The sequence below is a fragment of the Neohortaea acidophila genome (genome assembly GCF_010093505.1).
Source record: "Neohortaea acidophila strain CBS 113389 unplaced genomic scaffold BDY17scaffold_14, whole genome shotgun sequence".
Classification (NCBI taxonomy): Eukaryota; Fungi; Ascomycota; class Dothideomycetes; order Mycosphaerellales; family Teratosphaeriaceae; genus Neohortaea; species Neohortaea acidophila.
Window position 1 is genome coordinate 1 of NW_022985523.1, and position 18,315 is coordinate 18,315.

General features: G+C 58.1%; 9 protein-coding genes across 9 annotated transcripts; 3 read left to right on the plus strand and 6 right to left on the minus strand.

The window, feature by feature from the left end:
• Positions 1-2,566, minus strand: BDY17DRAFT_306071 (uncharacterized protein). Its single transcript, XM_033734986.1, has one exon. The coding sequence runs from the start codon at positions 2,133-2,135 to the stop codon at positions 123-125; it is 2,013 nt and encodes a 670-aa protein (XP_033585082.1). The 5' UTR covers positions 2,136-2,566; the 3' UTR covers positions 1-122.
• Positions 2,567-4,617, minus strand: BDY17DRAFT_306073 (uncharacterized protein). The gene has a single exon (XM_033734987.1). It carries the CDS (start codon positions 4,515-4,517, stop codon positions 2,832-2,834), a length of 1,686 nt encoding a protein of 561 aa, XP_033585083.1. The 5' UTR covers positions 4,518-4,617; the 3' UTR covers positions 2,567-2,831.
• Positions 4,618-4,683: 66 nt separating this feature from the next.
• On the plus strand, positions 4,684-5,780 carry BDY17DRAFT_306074 (putative methyltransferase-domain-containing protein). Its single transcript, XM_033734988.1, has 2 exons — positions 4,684-5,518; positions 5,593-5,780. The coding sequence occupies exons 1-2, from the start codon at positions 4,924-4,926 to the stop codon at positions 5,757-5,759; spliced, it is 762 nt and encodes a 253-aa protein (XP_033585084.1). The 5' UTR covers positions 4,684-4,923; the 3' UTR covers positions 5,760-5,780.
• On the minus strand, positions 5,751-7,596 carry BDY17DRAFT_62390 (uncharacterized protein). Its single transcript, XM_033738566.1, has 2 exons — positions 6,977-7,596; positions 5,751-6,894 (listed from the first exon to the last, which is right to left on the minus strand). The coding sequence occupies exons 1-2, from the start codon at positions 7,177-7,179 to the stop codon at positions 5,931-5,933; spliced, it is 1,167 nt and encodes a 388-aa protein (XP_033585085.1). The 5' UTR covers positions 7,180-7,596; the 3' UTR covers positions 5,751-5,930.
• Positions 7,597-8,342: 746 nt separating this feature from the next.
• On the minus strand, positions 8,343-10,160 carry BDY17DRAFT_314155 (uncharacterized protein; the record flags this gene model as incomplete). The annotated part of the gene is made up of 1 exon (XM_033735787.1): positions 8,343-10,160. The coding sequence occupies one exon, from the start codon at positions 10,158-10,160 to the stop codon at positions 8,343-8,345; it is 1,818 nt and encodes a 605-aa protein (XP_033585086.1).
• A 574-nt stretch (positions 10,161-10,734) lies between these two features.
• BDY17DRAFT_328447 (putative P450 monooxygenase) lies at positions 10,735-12,342 on the plus strand (the record flags this gene model as incomplete). The annotated part of the gene is made up of 1 exon (XM_033737844.1): positions 10,735-12,342. One exon carries the CDS (start codon positions 10,735-10,737, stop codon positions 12,340-12,342), a length of 1,608 nt encoding a protein of 535 aa, XP_033585087.1.
• Positions 12,343-12,456: 114 nt separating this feature from the next.
• On the minus strand, positions 12,457-13,332 carry BDY17DRAFT_319483 (putative carbonic anhydrase; the record flags this gene model as incomplete). The annotated part of the gene is made up of 2 exons (XM_033736282.1): positions 12,457-13,127; positions 13,314-13,332. 2 exons carry the CDS (start codon positions 13,330-13,332, stop codon positions 12,457-12,459), a joined length of 690 nt encoding a protein of 229 aa, XP_033585088.1.
• On the minus strand, positions 12,970-14,123 carry BDY17DRAFT_62313 (uncharacterized protein). The gene is made up of 2 exons (XM_033738565.1): positions 13,314-14,123; positions 12,970-13,035 (listed from the first exon to the last, which is right to left on the minus strand). Exon 1 carries the CDS (start codon positions 13,831-13,833, stop codon positions 13,336-13,338), a length of 498 nt encoding a protein of 165 aa, XP_033585089.1. The 5' UTR covers positions 13,834-14,123; the 3' UTR covers positions 12,970-13,035; positions 13,314-13,335.
• Positions 14,124-17,675: 3,552 nt separating this feature from the next.
• BDY17DRAFT_258760 (velvet factor-domain-containing protein) lies at positions 17,676-18,234 on the plus strand (the record flags this gene model as incomplete). The annotated part of the gene is made up of 4 exons (XM_033731804.1): positions 17,676-17,826; positions 17,881-17,965; positions 18,030-18,076; positions 18,128-18,234. Coding segments are annotated over 4 exons (390 nt in total), but the record flags the coding sequence as incomplete, so codon positions are not given.
• Between the last annotated feature and the right edge of the window lie 81 nt (positions 18,235-18,315).

Sequence of the window (18,315 nt, forward strand, 5' to 3'; positions counted from 1 at the left end):
GGATGATTGGTGAGAGCGGGACTTGTTGGTAAGTGCCATGAGCTCCTTGTGTCTGTTCACGTACAGGTAGCATTCCTATTAGTACAGTGGCCCGCAGGTTTGCTGCAGCGCAATCGATCATCCTACCCATTGCCACACAGTAGTCTCCTGAACCCGCCTTTCTTCTTCTTGACCGGCTTGAGTGGCGGCTTGTTCAACGCGCCTCTCGAGGATGTGGTGTTGTCGCTCGTCGCACTCCCCTCCCGCTTCCCGTTCTCTGCACTCTTGAGCTGCCTGCTGCGCGACGCGCTGCTGCCATTCTTCGACTTACTCCCACCTCGCCCATCCACACTGTTCTGAGATTCTGGAGGTGGGGGTAGGATGGGCCGCGCGACAGACTCCGCCTTCCGCAGCGGGAGGCCTCCGTCATCCACGTGCACACCTGCCGCTCCGACCGGGCTTGAAGGCTCTCGCGTTTCTGGCTGCGACGCCAGCCCTTCTGGTCGCGTGCTCGCCGTATTGCGCATTCGGTTGCTGGCTGCGCGGTGAACGAGCACTGTAGATGCCGAATCCGCTCTAGAGCGCCCAGTCTTTGTCGGGCTTTGAGGATTGGGCGAGGGCGGCGCCGACCCACTGTCGTCGTTCGTGATCAATTGTGGGTTGGACCGGCCGAATATACTGCCTTTGCGGAATAGATTGACCGAGCTCGAACTTCCCATAGACATGCGCTTCTCCAGCACAGGCGACCCCGAGCCGGACGGGACCGGGGAGTTGGGCACGAGAGAGGTCGACGAGGCCCCACCCCTCGCCGGCGTTGCCTGGAGGCTGGGGGACCGCGGCAATGATGGCACGATGTCTCTCTCCTTCTCATCGTACTTGAACGTCGGAGACCAGCCTTCTTTGAAAGTGACCCACATACTCGAGACTGCAATGACTTCCCGCAGGCGATCGTCTGTCTCACACTGATCCGTCTCTTCTGCCTCTTCCGCCATCGTGTCAGCTAGGGGAGTCGCGGCTTGTCTTGGCGTGCTTAGTGGAGTTGCGGCGCTTGCATTGGGGATTTTGAAGGTGTCGTTGATGTCCACTCGCGCCCGGTCGAGGGTCGCGATGACCGGGTGTCGCCGACTATTGGGGGAGATGGTGGAGAAATTGAACTTCTTCCTGCCGCTTTCTTTGCACTTCTTGGGTACCCATCTGACCGTGACGCCCAACCCATGCTCATCCGTAGTGAACAATTCGTACCCGCCCGTCAGGGTGGTGTACGCCTCCCATTCCCGCCCGTCGGCAAAACAGATCTTGGCCCGGCTGCCCGCATGTGCGTCGTCTTTCCGTCCCGTGCAGATGAGCGCGATGATATCGCTAGCATCCCGCTCTTCGTCGGACTCGAGGGATGAGTATGCCTCGGCCTTCAGCACCACCAAATCACTCGCGCAGCGGGCGTGTCTTGTGGGGAAGAGCTTGGTGATGGCTCGGGTCAGTCGCACGCTGTAGTTGGCGCTGGGAATGACTTCGAAGGCCGGGCTCGGTCGGGCGTGGGAGGAGAGGCGATGCAGCTGGAGGAGCGAGCGGGGACGGCGGTGCAGCTTCTGGCGCGTTGTCGACGCCGGGGGCGGATGGCAGATGCTGTAGGAGGTCTTCGGGCGATTGCACCTCTTGGCCTTGCGCGCCACCTCGTCGTCCACGCTGCCCTCGCGTGACCCTTCGTCACTGTTGCTGCGCGTGTCGGGCTCGGCGAACATGATCGAGTCATCGTCGTCGCGCGGGTCGGAGGATTGGGAGGGGGGTTGCGGGGAGAAGAAGCTGGAGATGAATGAGGGTCGCTTGGGGCCGGCATTGCTGGCGTCGGGCGCAGGCTTGTTGTTGGCGTCGGCGGCGAAGGGATTGAGAATGGTGACGAGGTTGGCGGACAGGCTGGGCCATCGCGGGAGGAGGGATGCCGGCCGGTCCCTCTCCGGCTCGATCTCCGCCATTGCTGCCTTTACCGGCGACGCGAGGGCGAGGGCGATGGGGGGGAGGAGCACATGTGTGCTATGGTGGGTGGAGGAGTGGTGACGAAGAGGATGGGAGACGAATGGAAGCGGGCGGGGAGAGAGAGAGAGAGAGAGATCGCCAAGGCAGGCGGCAGGTTGGCGCGAGGATGTCAGCCCATTCCCCATTCCCAGCTATCGCCAGATTTCGCTTCCGGGAAGCGGAAGGCTGAGGGAAGATGACCGGGGGACTGCCAGCCCTGCATCCCGCCTACCCCAATCCGGCATCCGAACAGACCAATCGCGACACCCTCGTCTTCGCCCTTCCTCGCAATTTGCCCATCCTGACGGCCTATCCTTTGTGTATACAACCCTCGACGGCTTACTCAATTTGCTCAGCAAATCCCTCTCACTCGGCGTGGGCGTCACGTGGTGGTCCTTGCCCCCATCCCGCAGACCACTTGCACAACTCGACTCGACTCGGACCCTGCTTTCGCCAAGGCCACGTCGTCGGGGAAGAGGGCAGCCGAAGGTTCCGTGGCGCCCGCGTAATCGCGTGAATAATTCCGGTATAAAGTGCTGCTGAAGCTGACGTTGACAAGACACATCACGCACTATGATAGGTAATGATGTTCACATCCTGCAACCTGTCTGTCGACTTGCAAAGCTGGCACACGCACCACCCTCCAACTCCCCCGCCAAGTCCGTCATCATCTCGGCGCCACGCCCATAAGCCCATATCGACTTTGCGCTGCCGTCCGATTGGAGCGCAACGCGTGCTGCGTCTTGGCGTAATCGAGGTTGTGCGAGATACACATTCATGATTACCCTCCCCCCGACACTCGACAATCGTCCCAGTGTGCCGACCTACTACAGGGAAGGTATCTAATACCCCGAGCTCCACAGCTCCTTCTCATCCGCCACCGCATCCTCCTCCATGATCGGTTTCTGGAACCTCTTCTCCTCCCTTTCCTTTTGCTTCCGCTCCGCCTTGCTCGTCAGGTGAGGCGTCACCGGCGTCAGAGGCGTGAACGGCATGTACGGACTGTACGGCGTGGGCAATCCCGTGCGCGGCCCTGCGAACTGGTCCCGACGAGCCTCGAGAAATGTAGTCTTCACCGGGCCCGCGCTCATGGCATATTTGCCATGCGTGGGCGATGTGGCATTCCAATGCCCGGGCGAGAGGGGGAACGTGGTTGCGTGGGACGTCTGTGCCTGCTGTGCGTATTGCCGGTTCATTTCGCGCAGAGGCAGCACACCATTGCCCCTCGCCCCTACCCTGCTCGGACCGGCTCGTTGGGTGGTGCCGGCGTCAAGCACTGTCCGTGATGCATTCGCCATGACTTGCTCGCTCGGAATCTGCGCGTTCAACAGCGCCAGGTCCCGTGCTTGATCACCCTTGCTGATGCCGCCTGATTGAAAGGTCCTGACGCGCGGGGTATCTTTCGCCGGCGGCTCTGGAGGAGTACTCGGATTGGCATAGAATCGTGGAGACAGAGGCGTGCGGTCGTCGCCGCTGTCATCGTCGTCGCGCATAATAGGCCCGCTGATCTTGATGTTGCGAAGTGATTTGCGCGTTTTCTTGCGTGGAGAGTGTTTCGCACGTGCAGAGTTCGGCTCGGAGTCTCCTCTAGCATACACATTCCGGGCGTGATCTTGCTGCGACGGCGCCCATCGCGAGTAGTCCGACTGTAGAGGACTCTTGGGCGATGAAGCATCAAATGGCAGTTCGGGGTCGGTTGCGTACATAGCCTGGGCCAGAGACTCCGGAGCCCAGCCGCGAGGGGTAGAGGTGTAACTTGGCCCTTGCCGTAAGCTCGGATCGTAGTTGATTGGCCGAACACTGGCCTTACTCGAATACTCGGGCGGCATGTCCACTGTTGGCACCGTGGAGGCTATGCCATCAGGATCCTGCGACTCGTCCTGTGCGAGGACCGCGGCATACAGCCGCTCCATCTCCGCCTCTCTTTTGCGCCGGTCTGCTTCGAGCACGCTGTTGTCGAAGCTCGCAACGCTATCCAGGCCTGGCGAGACTTGATTGCTGGTCACTGGCTGCACGCTGCTGCTCATGCTTCGCTTGTCGGCTAAGCGTCGTGGGGAATACCAGTGCCGACCGCCGGTAGGTGATGTCGGGCTCCTCCCAAACGCGGTGGATTGAGGCTTGAACATTTCCGTTGGCTCGCATGCCATCTTCTGCGCTTTCTTGCGAAGTTTGCGGCCCACGGTCAGAAGCAATGAGCCGACGATAAGCACACTTCCAATATACGCGCCAATTATGCCGATGATCTGGTAGGGAATCAAGGCGGGATTACGGCTTGCGTGCGCAGAAAAAGGCGGTCCTTTGTCGGGGGGCGGGGCAGGGCCTTCTAGGATGTGGACGTCCCAGATACTGCCAGCAGTCGCGTCAGGGACGTTGGAGAGGAGCACAAAGGCAGTGTAGCTGATGTAGCAATTCCGACCTCTGCCCATTGTGATCAAGGAGAAGAGAGTGAGAGGAGGACAGTGGGAATGTGAGGTGAAAGAAGAGCGTAGAGATTGTGGAGAAGGGAAGATGATACTGTACTCTGCCATCGTCACAAACACTTCGCACCACCCGGGCCTATGATTGCAGTTGATTGGGGTTCACCAGCGATGCAGGGTGTGCCGCACTGCAGTTCGAGGTGCGAGTGACGGTGGGGGAGGAATGATTGGAGGAGTTGGCGCCGACGTCCGGCGGGATCGCCGCGGCTGTCTCCGCCCTTCCTCCCTCCCGTCCGCCCAGCCTGGCCCGGGCGCTTGCGCACTTCATCACAGGCACAGGCACAGGCACATCGTGCATTCACCCGAGCCTGTCACGTGTTGTCGTTTCTTCACTGCTGCATCATCGCCGCATTCGTGTCTTCAGAAGCCACATTCTTTCAATGGGAAACCACTCTTCGTGACCGCGTTTCGAATTTGGATCTAGGGTTCTTTGTGTGCGGCGAAGCCAGTCAATGGCATGGCTTCGCCCATAGGTTCGCACGGGACTTTCAATGTTAAAACTGATCGGAGAGGCTCGACTGTACCCGTCCATATATCGGAGCAAGCCGGCGCCAGGGCGGAGAATCTATCCCTGTCCACGTGGGGCGCCTCCTTTGTGCTGGCCAACGCTTTGCATGAGCTCGCCGTATCCTTGCCAAAGGGCAGGGAGGCGCCAGCATCGGGAAGCCATGTCCTCGAACTTGGAGCGGGAACTGGTCTAGTTGGTCTTACAGCAGCCATACTATGGAAGATGCCGACGTTACTGACAGACTTGTCCCCGTTACTACCCGCATTGGCAGGGAATATCCTCTTGAACAAGGCCCTGCTAGTACGACAATCGGTCTCATGCGCCAGCCTGGACTGGAGCAAGCCGGATCAGATACAGCTGTTCGACTCTAAACAGTCAGATACGCAGATCGTGTCTCCTCGACAAACGAAAGCGCATGTCATCCTTGCCGCCGATACCATCTACTCCGAGGAGCATCCCGAACTCTTGACAAAGACGATTCTTACGTGGCTTGCACCACACCCCGACGCTCGTGTCATCCTGTGTTACCCGCTGAGAATGGCTTGTGCGTACATCCCACCTGATCCTTGTCTGCGCACCTGCAAAACGAGTGCTAAACATTTACATGTCGATTCACAGACATAGACCATATTCGAGAGTTCTGGCAATTGATGGAGGCCTCGGAACTGGTATGTGTCGAAGAAGGACGCGAGAATGGCGATGAGGAGTGGAATGAGCTTGCCCATACCCCGTACGAGTGGTGTATGTGGGGATGGAAGCATGCAAGCGCCGGGGAATTAAACTGATCTGGGAACGGGAACTTCGTATTCGTCCTCTGATTGTAAGCTCAATTACCTCCTTCATCTCATCGGCGAAGAACGTGCCCATATACGATGAATGTCCACACCTCCGGCCCAGCCAAAATCCCTTGGAAAGGAAAAACACCCTAGGCGTGTCATGTTCTGTTATACTCGGAGTCAGGCTGCATCCCCATGCCCGTGACGATGTTTCAGTGTATGTCGGACCGGAGCTGCTGAGCTGGACGCCGCGGGCGCTGAGCTCGAGACCGGAGCTGCTGAGCTAGAGAATGGAGCTGCTGAGCTTGAGACCGGAGCAGCGGAGCTCGCTGAGTAGACCGAGGACGACGGATAGTATGAAGAGCTTGCCGGGTAGGAAGGCACCGGCCCCTCAGAGCTGCTAGCTGGGTAAGAGGGCACGGGGCCTGGGGGACCGGGATGTGGGTATGACGGGATTGAATGGGTCTGCTGAGGCTCGTAGACCCATGGTGGTGGACTCCCTTCGCCACTAGGCGGCGCAGTCGGATATGCTGGCGGGGATGGCTGCCACGCGATCCAGCTATCCGATCCTGACCCGGAGCCGGAGGTGGTAGTCGTGGCAGAAGATGGGGTCCAACTGCCAGGCTCACCGGGCGTATAGTAAGGAGGAAGAGGACCGGTGTAGACGTATTGGAGCCACCAGAGGAACATCTCTTCCCAGAGAAAGGTGTTCCAAACCTGGTTCCCTTGTCCGTACGGTGGGCTTGCCGAGCCTGGGAAGGACCACGAGCCTGCTGGCTCAGAGCCGGAAGAAGGCGATGGTGCTCCTGCACCTCCGTACCCGCTGTCCTCGCCGGAGCCCTCACCGGATCCCTCTTCACCTCCGCTCCCGTATCCGCTACCTTCGCCGGAGCCCTCGTCACCTCCGCTTCCGTACCCGCTACCCTCGCCGGAGCCCTCATCACCTCCACTTCCGTATCCGCTGCCCTCGCCTTCGCCGCTACCGCCACCATAGCTTCCACCCTCGCCGCCTCCGTAACCGCCACCCTGACTTCCTCCGTAGCTTGGAGGGGTTGGGTAGGGCCCGACACCACCTGAAGTGCTGGTTGCGTAGATTGGGTTCGATGCCGAGTAGCTGTCCGAGTAGGAGCTCGAGACAGGGAGGCTTCCACGGCACAAAGGTTAGCTTCCAGTCAAGTATTGTTCTGCCTTCTGCATTGTCGAAAGCTAAGACGGCGATGACTCACGCGGTGAAAGAGTAGGAGCTCGAGGGGGCCGCGTAGCTGGAGGCGGAGGCGAAGACTGGGGCAGCGACTGAAGAACTGGCAGGGTATGCAGAAGAGCTGGCGACCGGCTTGGGCTTGGCCGCTGCTGCGAGCGGACCTGGAGCAGCAACTGGCGTTGCAACGGCAGCTGCTACAAGAGAGAGTGCAACAATGAGAGAATGCATGTTGGGCGAAACGAGTGGCGCCGCAACGGGTGAAATAGAAGAAAGGAGAGGACGAAGTGACTGTGGAGTCGACTTCAACGATTACGGTAGAAGATGATGAGAGGAAGTGAATAGAAGAGCAAAGCGGAATTGACGAGGTGATATAAAGCCTTTGAATGTGAAAGGGCAGAGAATGCTCATCACAATACCTGGGACGCTTCGGGTTGAATCTGCGTAGATCGATTGATACTCCTTTGGACGAAGTCTGGATGCGAATACTGTAAATGCAAAGGAAATGAGTAAAGCTGCGAACGTTGGGGATGCTACCGCAGAAGTTCTGCACAGGTAGAGGGTGAGGGCGGATGGTGGACGCCCGAGTGTAGTCCATCCAGTAGGGAGGATGTTGCCCATTCGGGACTGTAATCCGGTCAGCGAGGAGCTTCTAACTGGTTGTAGCGGTGGCATCCTTTTACAGAGAACAATCTCCTTAAAGCTTGGAAGGAGACGAGAATCGGTAGAGATGGCCAAGACGGCGGAAGAGAGTCGAGATTAGCCTACCCGCACTTGAGTGTTCTGAATCGAGAACTAGATGCCACGGCAGGGAACAAGCAGAGTTTCAACAGGATGGACTGCTTCTGTCAGACTCGAGGCGACGTCTGGGCTGTCAGCAGGCGCATGCAAGATAAAGTGATGTCGATTTAGAGGCTGAGCTCGGGGGACAACGAGGGGAGTTTGCACAGTCTGCCTGTCTCTACCCCGTCAATCGACAAGAGCTTAAGGATGGAAGAATCAGTTTGCTCAATATCATCTGCTCGGCCGTTACTCGTACAGTGCTGTATAGCGGGGAACGCGCTCTTCAAATGAGGTTCGCGTAAGGAGATTTGACGGTACAGTAGACATGAGGTTCGGCGTAAGGATTGCAACGAATTTCCCGACAGTCAACATTTCCAACCACTAGCGCCGCACGTGATTGCAACCTTGCAGGATCGCAACATGAACAATCAGGTGCAAACATAGGCAGTACATGCTCTAGATGTACCGAACTAGCTACAGGACTGTCGACCGCCAAGTCTCGGCTGCAGTAAGCCGCTCCATCGCTCCAAAGACGCAACGCTTCGGCAAGCCTAGAGTCACGGGAAGGATGCGTGAAGGCGTAAATGGTACGTAGCCCGGATCTGCAAGGTTCACGAGGATACCACTTTCCATCGCTCGTCTAACCCAGGCAGTGCACCAATGAAGGAATTCGATGGGGATCCTTGCACTCGGAATGTCTCCCAAAGGCTCCGCTGCGTCTTGAGCTTCATCATCTCCGCGGTTTGATCGTACATTGCGAGGTCGAAGATCTCCTTCGGACGTAGGCCACTCGCGAGCCGATTGGACCTCCCGTCAACAAATCTTGTGCCAAAGACCGGGTCGGGATGCGAGTCGAGCACAGACATGAATGCTAGCTCCACCACTGCGTTCTCCACGCCTGCGTAGATAAACGGACTGGACGGCGATGGCGATGCAAGGCTGTAGACGCTGGATTCCGCGCTGCGGCGAGCCCAGTTGTTTCCTCCGCCGCGTCCAGGGTAAGTCGCGCTGTGTGGTTTGAGGAAGAGGTTCCAATCGCAAGATTTACCCCGGTCGACCGTCCTGGGATTGGCAGCATCCTGGTAAGAGTACGCCTTTGCCCCCAGTCTCAGGTCAAATACTTTCAGAAGGCTATGCCTGCTTGTACCCGCCATCAGTGATTCGCGCCCGCGGGGTAGCAGAGAGTAGATGGCGCTCTCGTCAGTTGGGTCGGTGTACGTTTGCTCGACATCTCGGTCAGACCGCAAGTCGTGGAGGCGGATGACACCATCGTAGGCGCCTGAGAGAAAGATCTGTCCCTCGACACTGCCGGCCATCGAGTGTGTTGCCATTGGAAGGGATACGATTGGATAGATGGACGACGTCGGGTTCTTCATGGAGTCTGGTGATGAAATATCATCCGCCTTGTACTCTGCAGCGTGGGATAGGCTTAACTTGCGCAAGGGTTCCTTTTTCATACCACTAGGGTGGACGGTGTAGATCTGTATGGGCCGCTCGCTTGGGCCCAGGCCGACAGCCAGATGGTCGTATGATAGGAAGCTCGACGACCAACCCCTCAAAGTCCTCTGGCCGTTCTGGCGTGGAATGTCAATCGAATCAAGCGGGGCGGTTCGCGGCCGTGCTGGGTCGACGTGGTACAGTGACACGCGAGCCTCTCCAATGTTGGCAGCCAGCAATCTCGGTTTGTTGGGTTGCTGTATCACACTGCTCGAGCGTACGGGCCGGCCATCGGTGACAAAACGAGTCATGACGCCGTTGTTTCCATCGTTGCTGGACAGGTCCAATAGTTGCAGATTGCCATTTGCCGTGCCTACGATGACGCCGAGTGCCGCACGACTCGGCTCTTCACGTCCGTTCGGATGGAGCAAATGCAGGCTGGTGACATCATCGATGCCCTCCAATGCACCCTGCGGACGATATACGATCCACTGAACGTGGTCTCCGCCGTCTTTGCCGCGTGTCTGCTCACGGATACAAGCGCCAGCGCCAGCACTGAAGGCGAGAGTTTCGTTTCTCGCCGACCACGAAGACCCGACGACCTCCTCGAAACAGTCCAATTGCGGGGTGAAGCCGATCGTCTGGCCGCGCGGCTTCCTCCATCGATCGGTCGTCTGATTTTGCGGGAGGAGACGGATGTTGCCACTAGGCTCGATGTACCTCGCAACGAAGGCTCTCCGATCCCAGGCTTGGGACAGAGTTGTCAGAGACCTGGCCACATCGCTGTAAGGCAGCGCAGGATTGAGCGGGGGATTGGGTGCCAGAGTAGGGAAGCGATGGGCGGTGAAAGTGCGCCAGGCACGCTCCTCGACGAAGGCGCGCAGTTTCTTGCCCGTTGCTCCTAGATTGGCAATCGGACGTGCCGAGTCGATGTGGGCGATGATATGGTCCAGCAGCTCCGGAGGGAGATTGGTGAGCGGCGAAGTCGACATTCCATTGGCAGAGGCCGAGATGAGGCAGGGACACGTTCAAGCAAATATGCACAGTCGGAGGTATGTATCGAAGGTACGTGCGGTTGACACTTGACGTTATGCAAAGTATTACGTCAGCTCGCTATCCACCTCCATATCCCGTCCACGCCGAAGGTCGCATGCACGGCCTCTACAGTCTTCCCTCAGGTAGGTAGTCATTCCCCGTTGACTGGTGATGGGCGTACATGCATCTACTCGCACTATTCCCGATCACGTACCAAGTTGTTTCTGCTGTTGCCTTGCGTATCGCTAAGCGTGCCATCACCAGTGCAGCGGTCACGTGACACATTTTCTCATGAATGTTGCCGTATCGGGCATTGCGGGATGGATGCAGCAGTGCTGACATCCCCGGCATGGCCCAACGACACATGAGCCCCTTCCCCGCCGAGGCGAAGGCATCTAGGGCCACAAGTGCCATCAATCACTCTTAGTACAAATGCCCCCCCCCACTCGTTTGCCCTGGCCTGTCCCCGCCCAAGATACATCCTTGATACCAGCTTGCCGCCTACACACCACCTGCTCGCCCTCCAAGATCATGGCATTGCTCTCCGTCCTCGAGACCATCCCTCTCTCCGCCCTTGCTGTGGCATTGGCTTTGCTCTTCGCCCTCTACAAACACATCGTCCACCCAGTCTTCTTCAGCCCACTCGCCGGCATTCCCAACGCCCATTGGTCCGCTCCCCTCTCCAGACTGTGGATCCTCAACCACCGTCGCTGCAGACGAGACACCTTTGCTGTACACAAGGCTCACCAAGACTACGGACCAATCGTTCGTCTGGCGCCCAATGAAGTCTCCGTCAACTCCGTCGACGGTGGCCTGCGCGTCATCTACGCCGGCGGCTTCGAGAAGGGCGATTGGTACTCCAACGTCTTCTCCAACTACGGCGTCAAGCCCATGTTCGCCATGGAGGAGCACGCGGCGCATAGCAGGCGCAAGCGCATGGTCTCGAACATCTACGCAAAGTCGACCGTGCAAGGCAGCCCGTCCATGCAGCGCATCGCCAACATCTTGCTCGACGACCGTTTCATTCCCGTCCTGAAGGTCTTGGCCGCTTCCGACCAGCCCGTCGAGTTCTACACTGTCTTCGGCGCCATCACCACCGACTTTACTTCCGCGTACGTTTTCGGACTGCAAAACTCCACCAACTACGTACAGCAGCCCGAAATGGGCGTCAAGTTCTTCGGAGACTTCAAAGCCCGCCAGCAATATCAGTTTTGGCCGCAAGAATTGCCTCGCTTTACCGGGTTCTTGCAATACATTGGCCTGCTGCACTGGATTGTACCGTCGTGGGTGGGCCCAGCGAACCAAGACCTGGAAAACTGGGTTATCGAAATGAGCGACAAGTCTGAAGCAACTGTAAGACTGGATGGTTCGCTGCAGGAAGATCACCCGGAAGACTGGCCCACGGTCTATGCGCAATTACGAAGTGCCTTTCTCAAAGAGGCAGAGACGAAAGAAGGCCGCGACGTGTCAGTTGAGAAGGTCGTGGCAGACCACAGACTGGCGATTGCAAGTGAACTGCTGGATCATACCCTCGCAGGCTTCGACACGAGCTCCATTACATTAACCTTCCTGGCGTGGGAACTGAGTCTTCTCCACAATGCGCAATGGCAGGAAAGGCTGCATGAAGAGCTCAAGGGGCTGCAGCCTGGGTGGGATGCTAAAGAGATTGACGCACTGCCGGTGCTGCACGCCGCGTTGATGGAAACACTGCGCTTGCACGCAGCAATCCCCGGCAATCAGCCCCGGATCACCCCTGCAGGCGCCTCGCTCGGGCCGCCAGAGCACACGATCAAGGGTGTGCCAGCCAATGTGCGTGTACAAGCGCAAGCTTGGAGTCTGCATCGCAATGCAGAGGTCTTCCACGACCCCGAGACCTGGAACCCCGGACGGTGGCTGGACAGCAGCGCGGCGGAGCTCAAGGAGATGCAACGATGGTTCTGGGCGTTTGGCTCGGGGGGTCGGATGTGTGTGGGCAGCAATCTTGCCATGGTCAACATGAAGGCCATCATCGCTGCCATCTGGGGCACTTTCAAGACCAGCGTGGCCGCTGACGATGGCATGGTGCATAATGGAGGTTACGTTGCTGAGCCAATCGGAAAGAACGGGCATTGTTTGTTGCTGACGCTGGAGAGTCGTTGAGTGTAGTGCTATATAGCTGTGGTCGATTTGAAGACCGACGACCGTGAACATCTATCTAAAATAAGTGTCGCAATGCAGACGGACACGGAGGACGAGCCTGTCAGCGATATATGTCTATTTCGTCTCGAACACGGCAAGTCTCTTCTTGCCCGCCGACTCATGCTCCCCGCAATGGAGGTCCTCCAGGCGCCCAGTAGCGAGGTCGTAGATCAAGCCGTGCACTTGCAAGCCGCGGTCCCTCATCGCTTCCAAGACAGGGGGAAGGCGTCGGAGCTGCTCAACGCCGTGCTTGACGTTGATCTTGCTCAGGTAAGTCGCCTTTTCCGCCCCCTCCAACTTCTCCAGCTCGGCGACATGCTGCTCTCGCAAAGCTTTCATGGGACCGAGCCAGAGATCGAGGACATCAATCTTGCTGTTGCCGAGCGCGGCGTTGACTCCTCCGCAGCTCGTGTGGCCGCAGAGGACGACGTGGTTGACTTTGAGATGCCGGACGGAAAACTCCACGACACTCAGCAAACTCAGATCGGTGGGATGAATCATGTTGGCGATGTTGCGGTGGGTGAAGACGTCTCCCGGCTTCAGGCCGAGGATGGTGGTTTCCGGGATGCGCGAGTCGGAGCATCCCAGCCAGAGGATCTGCGGCGCTTGTCCTTTGGCGGACTTGGGGAAGAAGTCGGCATCGCGTTTGCTGGTCTCCTCGGCCCATTTCTTGTTGCTCTCCAAGCTGCTTTGGAAAGCGTTGTCTAGAATCCGCGTGGTTAGCAGGGTGTCCGAACTCTCAATGGCTGCGAAGCTCGCATACGATATCTGGTGGTCGACGCATGCAAGCCGCGTGTCATGGGAATGGCAGAAGGCGCAACGACGGTGAGCCGCGGAGACATGCACAGGCTCCGGCGCACGGCACGCAGAGCATGCATCTTGGCCTCCGATAGGGATGTCACTTGTGAGGGGCGGAAATGGCAATCACCTACCTCCTCCTTGCCCGGCCATGCTTCAGATTCCGCCTTTGGTAGAGTGTGTCGTTGACTGCGGGGCGAATGGTGGTGAGGGAGTCAGCTGAGGATTGCAGAGGAATGCGGTGTCGTGAGAATGGCATGTCGCCCAACAGTATCTGCTCGGCTCAACCCTCGGCCCGTGGCGTTTTTCCCTAACGGCGGGGCATGGCAGATGGGGCGGCCTGTTAAAAAAGCAACATCGTTCCAAGCAAGAGCAAGCCCAGTGCATAATTATTCTACGCCTTTTCCACATTCCTGATAGACATCTGGGAGACTTTACTGGTCGCCTTGTGCATTTGTGCCAAGGGCGGAGGCAACTGCAGCGCGACCACAGCCTCGCCATCAAGGTCGGCCCGTCATGACGCGCTTCCGATACAGCCTCAACCCGACTTGTTTTCCTCATTGTCCATGAGGTAAACGGGTGACAACACTCAGGTATGATCATCGTAGGACAATGCCATCCAGCTCCGAGAATGCTGGGGCTGTGATCGAACATGGTCCGATGTCTTGTACCGTTACTACAGCCCGGTGTCACTTAAGCTCCGTCGAAACTCCGATGGACGTTGAATCACTGACAACGCACTCATCCGTATGGAGCAACACGCCTTGATTCCATAAGAAATCACTAGTCACGGATGCTTCGAGGGACATGATGGAATGCGCGGCTCTCTGTGTTCTACGGCATGGGCATTTCAGTGAGCCGGAAGACTTTGGAAGAGGAGCTGGCCGGTTTCATGATTGTTGCAGGCCAACTTTCGGGCCAATCGACTGGCAGGATTGACACAATCAAGCAACCATACTTGCTTCTTTGCTTTGCTCGCTCCAATGATCCTTGACCGCAGACGTCAGGCAAAAAGGGGAGGGAGGGACCGTGACACCGTATTGCACCGCGTTCATCAAGCCCACACGTCTCGGTGAAACTATCGTGGTGGCTTGCCAGCAGGGTTCTGAGGCGTCGTGCAGGTGCTTGTCACGACCAGTGTACTAATTCTGGACGTCGCGAGCGCCACAGCGCCATGCGTTCTAGACGGATCGCGACAGGTGCGCACGGTTGGGCAGTCACGAGCGACCGGTCCTTTTACCCATGTACTATACTGCAAAAACCAAGGTCAGCAGGTCCCCAACAAGCAAGGCTACCCTGTACACAGGAGAGTCGAGGCGGTCGTTTATTACGCGACTCTGGCCATGCTGAGACGGGGCAAACGAGAGACAAGAGAGGCAGAGCCGAGCTGGACGTTCGGTTAGCCGCAGTCGGGCGGCAGGGGTGTCGTTTTTGCGCGGCTGCCAGCCACCGGAATGCGAACTGTAGGCCATGTACAGCGAGTGTGGCGTGGATGTGGATGTTCGGTGCGTTCTTCGACACATCGGAAATGTCAAACCCAGCCAGTCAGGTGGATGTGCTGAGGTCATTCAGAACGCATGGATGTTGTCCGTGGGCGCAAAAGGTAAAATGCGCCTTGTGTAACGGCTTGGAAGCATAATCGGCAACGCTCGCGATGCACAGACACAAGGTACAAAGCAATTGTCTGCACTCGCCGGGGTCGGTGTTTCTGACGAAAGGGGACGAATAAGAGAAGAGTCGGGTGCGACGGGCCATGCGGTCGGCATTTCGGGCGTCAAGCAGTCGATGACAACTTCCGTTTCGCGCCGTCGTCGCTTTGGATGGTGAAGAGATCCGACGCAGGCGATCCTTATTGCGCAATGTCCTTGGAGCGAATCGGCGACATGGGCCTGCTTCGCCAAACCTAAAGTCCAGAAGCGGTAAGAGGCTAAAATGGGCCTTGTGGCATCGCCGTCCGCTCCGGGTTGGGGGCAAGAGAATCTCGCTTGGACGGGCGACGAGTGCGAAAAACCTGATGGCACGCAGCAGAAGTCGCCTGCAATTGCACGGCGCTAGCCGCGACAGGGGCCGAGAAGGGGAGCAGCGCACAACGCAATAACAATTCTGTACCTGTCTGAAGTCTATGCCGTAGTCTTTCCGACGATAATGGCTATCCGCCGAACCATTAGGAATGATTTAAGCTCACACCTGCTTTGCCGGCAGCAGAGTTTGAGGCTAGAAGCAAAGACGATCCGTGCGATGACTTGCAGCAGATCCCAAGCGGCCGGGCCCAGCCTGCAGCGCGTATCGGCCATCCCCACCTCTCCCTCCCTCCTCCCCCCAGTCTCCTCCCTCGCTCTATTCATCATCAGCCGGGAGCTACTTCACCCCGGCCCCTGCTTGAGGCCCACCTGTAGCAAGCTAACGCGCCGCCGGCGCCCGGGTTCGCTTGTCCAGTGCTCGTGGTGCATGATGGGTTTTCACCACCCCCCTCGAATGCCAGATGCGTCACATACCGAGTGTGCCTGAGAGCGTGGCATGGATATGCTTGTCCACCTTGGCGGCGCGCGCATGCATGCATGCATGGGACCGAGTTTCACGGGCGCGCGTGGTTCATGTACGCCAGTGGGTAGATGGCGCTCTATTCTGTCTCCTATCCACCCACGCCCACGCTCCCTCTCTGCATTGCTTCTTCCTATTGTGATTCCCCTGCCCAGCCTCCTTCTCAGCGTCATCCATCGCCGCCGGACGCCGAATGCCAAACCCTTCTGCTACTAGCAGCTACGGCAAGCGCAGAGAGCGGGTCCGTCAACGAGTCCCGTCGCCTGCATCTTCGAAACCTAATTTGAGACGCGATCTCGCCCCGTCTCCGCCATCATCATCATCTCTGCAAGAGGCTGGAGGATCCTTCCTGTGCATTTCCCCGGGCGAAGAGAGATGAGCGAGGATTAACGACGACAGCGGCGTGGTGGTGGAAGGAAGCGCCTGGCCTGACCTTGTGGGCGTCTTCGCTCCTGCCCAACTCTGGTAGCGAGCAGATAGACTTCAACGCATCCAGCGCGCCCTCCTCTACCAAGATTCGCCGCGCAGACAAAAGGCTATCGTGTGCATGCACGCCCGTCGCGGCCACCGCCAAACAACATTCGCCCTCTCTCTCCATCAATTCACGTCGCGACCACGAAAGGACCCAGCCTCGTTCACCACCCGTGGTCAGCCAGCTACCTGCCTGTTCCGCTCTTCCCTCCTCCCGCTGCTGCATCTTCTCTTCCCGCCCTGCCTGCATCACCCAACACTGACTGCTTACCCTCTCGCCCGCGAGTTTGGTAGAGCAGCAGCGTCTAGAGCACTAACGTGGGGCTTCCCGTCTGCGAACGTGATCGGCATTCCCTGACAGGTGCGCCGAGTCCTCTGCTGCGCCCCGGCCCCCGAGCAAGCACCAGAGAGCTCTGCCTAACGAAATTGTGCAGACACATCCCTCCTCAGACCTTGCCGACCTTTCTTATTATTCCTCCCCACCACCGCTTTCGGTGGGCCAACGCCCCCAAGCTTTTCCCTTGGCCACGTCTTACTGTCTTCTCTGCGTCTGGCGGCCACTATCGCAACATCCCCACTCCCACAACCACCCTACGTCTTGCCGCCGTTGCTGCCGCCGTCGATCCCCCAGCTCGAAACTCAATAGCTCTCTGCCGCCCACCGTCGCATCTCCGCGCACCAAACTGCTCTCCCGTGTCGAACACCGGACGATTCGCGGTTTCCCTTCAACTTCATCATCCCTCTCGCCGGCCGCGCAGACCACTGTCCCACGACGCGCCGAACGATCTCCTCCATCGCCAGACCGGCCAAGACCTCGTGACCGCGTCAACTCTTCATCGCCCCACCTCATTCGATTACGAGCTCGACTGCGCAAATCACAGCTCACGCGATGCAAACCAGCTAGACCTTTGCCAACCGCGACATTGGTTCATGCGCCGATTGCCCGTGGGCTAAAAACATTCGCCAACCGCCCGCCCGCACTCTGGCCCTGCTACCCACATGCCGACGTTGCTCACCATTTTCTCTACTTGATCCTTGACCAAACCTCCCCTCCCACCGCCTGTACTATATCCTTCAACGCACGGTCGACCACATGTCATTCCACGGGATGCGACCGACGCGACAGTATCCAGTCCTGGATAAGTAAGTCCGCCAGCGGCACCACTTCTGATGTCCCTCCCACTGACATACCACGAGCAGGGAACTGGTGACGCTCGAGGTGCGCCAGCAGCCTCAACAGGCGTTGATCACCAGTGAACACAAAGAGAAGAGTACGAGGGCTATGCGACACGTCACGAGTGAACGCCTTTTCGCTAACAGTCGTGCAGCGCGAAAAGCGATAGATCCTCCGCCCATCGTACAAATCAAGGTCGATGAGAAGCGTAGTCATGACCAGGGGTACGATCGCGCATGCAGTGCCCGTCTTGTGCGATGAAGGGGCTGACTCGTCGAACAGAAACTGGCTTGTCAACCCGTTCATGTTCATGATCGCAGTGTTGGTCGAGGCCGAGCCGGCGCCCCAGGGCGATCCCAACGATCCCTCCTCCACCGACGCCTGGAAGCCCGTGCAGGGCAATAACCTCCTCGGGCAGACCGTGTCATCTTTGCATCGTTTGAAAGACGTGAACAACGCTGGTATGTGTGGACTTGGCCCCCGAGACTTCTTCGACACCTAACATCCCGCGTTAGATGGCGGCTACTTCGTTTTCGGCGACATCTCGTGCAAGCGCATCGGCTTCTATCGATTGCAGTTCAACCTGTTCGACTTCCAGAAGTGAGTGATGCATCTTTCGAGCCGCGTTGCGCGCGGATCTATAGCTTACCACCGACAGGAATAGCGGAGAGGCGGTTTTTGTCAAGAGCACGGTCTCCGAGCCCTTCCAAGGTATGTTGCGAGGCCTTTCCGCGTCAGTCAATCGACCAGGGCTAAGTGTAGCAGTTGTCTCATCCAAAGAGTTTCGCGGTCAACGAGAATCGACGCCCCTTTCACGCACCTTTTCAGACCAGGGCGTTCGCCTGAGATTGCGCAAAGAGCAACGCGTCCTCCAAGGGTACGTCGATGAATGTAATGACGCGTGCGGAATGCGAGCTAACCGCGCACAGCACCAAACGGGCATATGGGGG